We start from the raw sequence: 5775 nt of genomic DNA on the forward strand, positions 1-5775 counted from the left end.
GTACAGTGTAAAAGAAAGGGACAAGTGATGTAATATTTTTTTTAGTGCACCTTTCAACATGACTTGAAGCTCCTGAAATGAATGATTTATTAGAAAAGAATCACTGGAAAATACGAACGACAGTTTCTGTGCGAGTTTTACTTTGTTTTGCCTGTAGGGGGCGCCGGTGGCGTTTAGCGCAACAGGCGTTTCCTCATAACTCCACATTGAGCCCGAATCGAGCTATTAAGTCAATTTAAAGACCGAAAGGGGGAGTTCCTCGTCTCACCACTACCCGTCAGGTTCCCCTGCTGCGGGCCAGAGAGTGCTGAAAATGAGCGGCAGAAAGAGTGGCGCTCCCTGGTTGTGGCTCGCCGTGTGCATCGGGAGCGCGCTCGAGGCCGCGGCGCAGGGCTCGCGCGCGGCGTTGCGGAACGGCTCGGCTGCACCGGTGCCGGACTACATGCTCAACCTGTACAGAACGCAGTCGCAGCTCGAGCGCGCGAGCGGCCACGGGAGCGCGTTGCGTGCGAGAAGACGCACCAACACGGTCACCAGTTTCATGGACCAGAGTGGAGGTGAGGCGGGGACGCACATCACTTAGCCCTAAAAAGCATGCAAGTACAAGTTAGATCAATTTTTTCCTGAATGATAAACTACTCTAATTTCTAAAAACTATATCATATAGTATATACATCAACAAACAGAAACGAATGCATTCTCAAGGCAGACTTCTCTCTCTCTTACACTGGCATTCCAGATGTTTTCAAATTGGGCAAAATGTTTTGGTTTTTATGCAATCTCTTAAATCTTCCTAGTGTCTTTGCATTATATACTACAGCTGCTGGGCTGGTCTTTGTTGTTGGTGCACTTGTCACTTAACATTTTTTTTTTACCATTTTGCCCAATTCGATAAATTGAGTGTCAATAAATTATAATTATCGCACACAAAATCTCTGAAATTAAGGATGCAATTGCAATTTATCATTTTTTTCTTATACTTATCTCTCTCTGTTTATTTATTTTTAGATTTGTAAGCAATATATCATGCAACTGTTTCCTAAGTTTTTTGTTTGTTTTTGTTATTTTTTTTTACATTTTTTATTTTATATCCCTAAGCAAATAGTTAACAGTTTTAGATTTGGCTCATGTTTCCGTGTTCGAAATAAATGATTTTGAATAACACCTTATATTGTGGCCCTTAATGTGTCTAACCTCCACCATCTGTGATAAATAAAGTTCACTGGCGTGTTGAGCCGAATGCTCGGAAAGAGCGTGCGATCCGTGGCCAGGTGTTGCTGATAAAGACAGAAACGCTTAATTCAAAACGCATGGCCCAATACACATTATCGAGTATGATAGTGACTTTACAAAAGACCGCCCGGTTCGGTGGGTCATTTCCACGCCTAAGAAAACAAAGTAAACTGTATGGGCTGGAACACCAGCCTTAGTGCAATGACTGGAGCAATGGGGAGTTCAAAACAAAGTGCAATACAGAGTCCATCCTGTAAAATGTTACATAATTGCTATAATAAATACGAATGTCAGTGCTGATTAAATAAAGCCCCCAAAACTACACTGATTACAACACAAGCTAGAAATTTAACACACTTTATATAATGATCTTATACAAAAGTCTATTCAAATATTTTAAAGTATATTTTAGGCAGTCCTCTTGTTTAGAAATAATTGGAAAACTCAATTATCAAATCACATTGCATACATCATACACTGACATAATTTACCTCTATGACCCCTTGGTCTCTGAGGCCCAAAAAATCTTAAGAGGAAAATTAGCATGTGGACCAAAATAAAAATGGGGGTCCTTTCTTTTAGATTATGTGATTGTTTTGCCTGGCAAGCAAATATTGCCTCTAGAATAGGATGCTTTGCCCCTGGACCTTATTGTTTGGGCTCATCTTGTATTCTCATAACCTTTTTCTGAGTGTGAGAACCAAGTCTGAGAGGAAGCTTATTCTGGATGCCTGTGTCCTCTTTACTCCTCTTGAGGACCACAGGCCAAGCCCAGGTTGTGTGGCTGCTCACAGCAGATGCTTAACTGTTTGCAATTACTTGCTTTTCTTAGTTCTGTCTCGTGATATGCAGTCAACACGATATAGCCAGATCTGGCCTTGGGTTCTCGTGCTACCCACTCATATTAGAAGAATCCCCTTCATGTTTTAACCATGAAACTGTGGTCTGCGTCTCAGGTTGCACAGTGTTCTGGCTTCTACGGTTGAGTTAGATGTCAAGACGTCAACATTGAAACTTGTTTTACTTCCTGGATCTGGTCCCTCTTAGGAAAGCTCTTGCCTGCATTGCTTCAGTCACGGATGGCATAGTCGACATGGGCTTACAATAGATCTCTTTGCAAAACATCTTAATAAGAAAAATAGCATAGAACTAAGATCATCGCGAGATGTTCAAACGAAAATCGCAGTTAGGCTTTTTTCCAGAGGTTATAAATGAGCCAAACACTTAGAAACTTTCAGGCAACTGTGTCCAGGTGATTTCTAGCAAGAATGGTGGTCAGAGGTCATTTGGGTGTTCAAACCAAATGGCTGACATCTAACTGTGTCCCCAGGCCACCTTCTGTCCCAGCCTTTTTTGAGGAACAGAAGGGGAGAGAAGGGCCTTGCTGGAGACCTTTTAGTGTGTCCCAGCAAGCCTTTCTCATATTCAGTCTTGCCAAGGACCAAGGCAGCTTGACAGGTCACCTAATCACTCTTCACCTGGCCTTGGCTGGTGTTGTGTGCCTTGCATTTGGAGAATCTGTTCCCAGCCCCTGAATGCTAATCTCTTTGAAGAGAAGAGCTGACAGTGTCAGTATGGCATTTTCAGCTATTTGGTAGACTGCTTACAACGGGCCAAGGAATGTGAGATTTCTACCCCAGACAGATGGCTCCTGTAAGCACTGCTCAAGTTAAATTAACATTGACCCATTATTGAAATTCCTCCCAGGCAGTACATATTTTAATGTCTAAGACTGAACTGCTCATCTTTTTGTTGTTGATTTCTTGTGTACTTACAGATGAGCCATCAGCTGAAACCCACCAACAGTACATATTTGACCTTTCAGGTCTCTCAAGGACAGAAGAACTAGTGGATTCTGAGCTGCGGGTGTTGCGGAAGCTGCCGCCCGACTTGGAGAAATTACGATCCTTTGCAGGAAACCTGTACCACCTACTTCTTTACAGCTGTTCCTCTCAGAGTTCATCAGGCAAGCCTCTACTGCTTACTTCTAGGACAGTCAACATTCTGGATACCACCTCTACCACTTGGGATGTGTTTAACATTGAGACAACTCTGAAAGCCCACCAAAGGGTGCACAGGAAAACTCAAGACAGCAGATACGTATGTTTTAGAATAGCTGTTATTTCAGACTTAATGAATGAGGTTGTTTCCCCTTCTTTATTTGGTTTGGGTTCAGAGGGGCTGCAGAGGAATGAGAAAGCTTTGCTTGTAGTTTTTTCTCGCACACGTAGGAAAGAGAATCTATTCAAAGAGATCCGCGAGAAGATGAAAGCCATGCACATGTTTGAGTGGAACTCTGAGGGTCATGGTAGACCCAGACGACGCCAGAAGAGGAGGACTGCCTTAGCAGGCCGCTCTGGCGGAGCAGGGACAGCGGGTGGAGGGGGAGCCATTGGGGGAGTTGGAACGGGCGGAGGGGTCAAAGGAAGCGGCAGGCGGAAAACCCGCTGTAGTCGCAAACCGCTCCATGTTAACTTTAAAGAGCTGGGATGGGATGATTGGATCATTGCACCTCTGGACTATGATGCATACCACTGCGAAGGTGCATGTGACTTCCCGTTGCGCTCGCACCTCGAACCCACGAACCACGCCATCATCCAGACACTCATGAACTCTATGGATCCAGAGTCAACCCCACCCAGCTGCTGTGTTCCTTCTAAGCTCAGCCCTATCAGCATTCTGTACATTGACGCTGGAAATAATGTGGTGTACAAGCAGTATGAGGATATGGTGGTGGAGAGCTGTGGCTGCAGGTAGCAGCATGAAACTGGGCTGGAGTACAGCCCTTGATTTAAAACCGACAAGGGAGCCCCAATGCAGCACTACCAGCCTCACAGAAATGTGCATTAGTGCCAAAATATTTTTAGCATGGATAAAAGTGTGCACATGCATGTGATGGAGTGGACTTGAGAGGTTATGCTAACGGGTATTTTGAACAGTGTCTCTCAAATGGGCAGAAAACCCAATGGGTAAAAATGCAGCCCTTTTTTGCAAGATACTAAATTCTCTAACGAAACAAACACCTCCTTGATCAGGAATAAAGTAAGACGAGAAATTCCAGAAATAACACTGCATCCTGATAACATAAATGGAATGATAGAGCACTCAAGTATGCTCACAGTGACTGAGAAAATGTTGAACTGTTCTAAATTTTCCGAATCTGTCAGAGATTCCATGCAAGTCTAAGAGTGAAAGTGCTTTGCCTGACAGTCAGCATAAGCTGAAGAAATCTTTCAAAATATTTTTTTTATAGAAGGTTTTAAAATATAAAGATGAGAAAGAAAAAAGTAACCTTAATCAATGGCAGCAGTGCTTGGAGGTTTTGACTCTTTCTGTAAGGCGTGTTATTCCAGTTGGAGCTTGGGTTGTTTTTATAATCAAGAGACTCATTGAGTGATTCATTGTGTATGACAGCTCTGAATTTTATATCAAGGTAACCCACACACAGCTGATGCTCCCAAGAGGTGAAATCTCACTTCCTTTTCTCAGAATAACAGACAGTGTTTGACTGGCCCACAAAAGGAAACTCACAAACCATACATTGCTAAGAATTTCAGTCATTATTTGTTTCACTCAAAAGGCTAATCATTTCACATTGTTTAAGACTAGATACAATAAATGTGTTATTCATGATATCCACATGTGTAAGAGGTAAATTACTTCACTGAATCCCAGAACCTGGGAAAGACGTTAGAGAGCCAAAGCGAGAATGATTCTTGGCGTTGTGCACTTCTGTATGACAACCCTCTTGTCAGGTCAAAATGCATGTGTAGGTCGGTTTGCTTTTCTTTGTCTCTGCTGTCTTTATATTCATTTTTATTTTAGAATAAACATCCTCATCATGTACATTCTCCTGAATGCAGCCTCACATTGTACACCTACTAAGAGACATCAGTGTTAACTAGGGGAGTCATGGCAGGTGATTCAAAAATCTAAATTTCATACTCCCTCTTGTATAATACAGTCTTTTTTTTATTTATTATTATACACACTAGAATATAGTGATGCATAAAAAAGATTAAAACCACATAAACTGCAGTTTTTTATTATAAATATATAGGCAGAAAAGCTATAAGCATTTATCAACTTATAGGATCAGCATAACACAGAAAGATCACTCCTGCTTGGGTTCTGCCATCATTTATTTGAGTAAAGGCAATTTATTTAGTAAAAAACAGTTTGCAGTTTGCCAGAGTATTGTAAAGATAGTGAAAGCATTGTGAGCCTTATATACTTGTCTGAGTATATATGAACAACCTTAAACTTGCCATTTAATTTTAAAAGTCTTAAAAAAATTGACATTAGAATTTTCTTCTAAATGCACATATGTTTAAGATTCAAGAGTTTATTGTCATATGTACATTAAACAATCTGTTACTCCATACAATCAAATTCTTAGGCTGTGGATCATCCAAGCAGCCAATGGCATAACTTAAGGACATAAGGAATACAGACAATTGCACAAGACGCGCATTACAAAAGTTATGATAGTAATAATAATATACACATATTGTCTATTAAAAATAGACTACAGCTGCATGC

At 41.5% G+C, this 5775-nt stretch overlaps 1 protein-coding gene across 1 annotated transcript; it reads left to right on the forward strand.

The window, feature by feature from the left end:
* The first annotated feature begins 236 nt into the window (after positions 1 to 236).
* Positions 237 to 5408, forward strand: gdf7 (growth differentiation factor 7). The gene is made up of 2 exons (XM_083543898.1): positions 237 to 557; positions 3011 to 5408. Exons 1-2 carry the CDS (start codon positions 314 to 316, stop codon positions 3988 to 3990), a joined length of 1224 nt encoding a protein of 407 aa, XP_083400024.1. The 5' UTR covers positions 237 to 313; the 3' UTR covers positions 3991 to 5408.
* Positions 5409 to 5775: the final 367 nt, after the last annotated feature.

This window comes from Silurus aristotelis (genome assembly GCF_946808225.1).
Source record: "Silurus aristotelis genome assembly, chromosome: 6".
Taxonomy (NCBI): Eukaryota; Metazoa; Chordata; class Actinopteri; order Siluriformes; family Siluridae; genus Silurus; species Silurus aristotelis.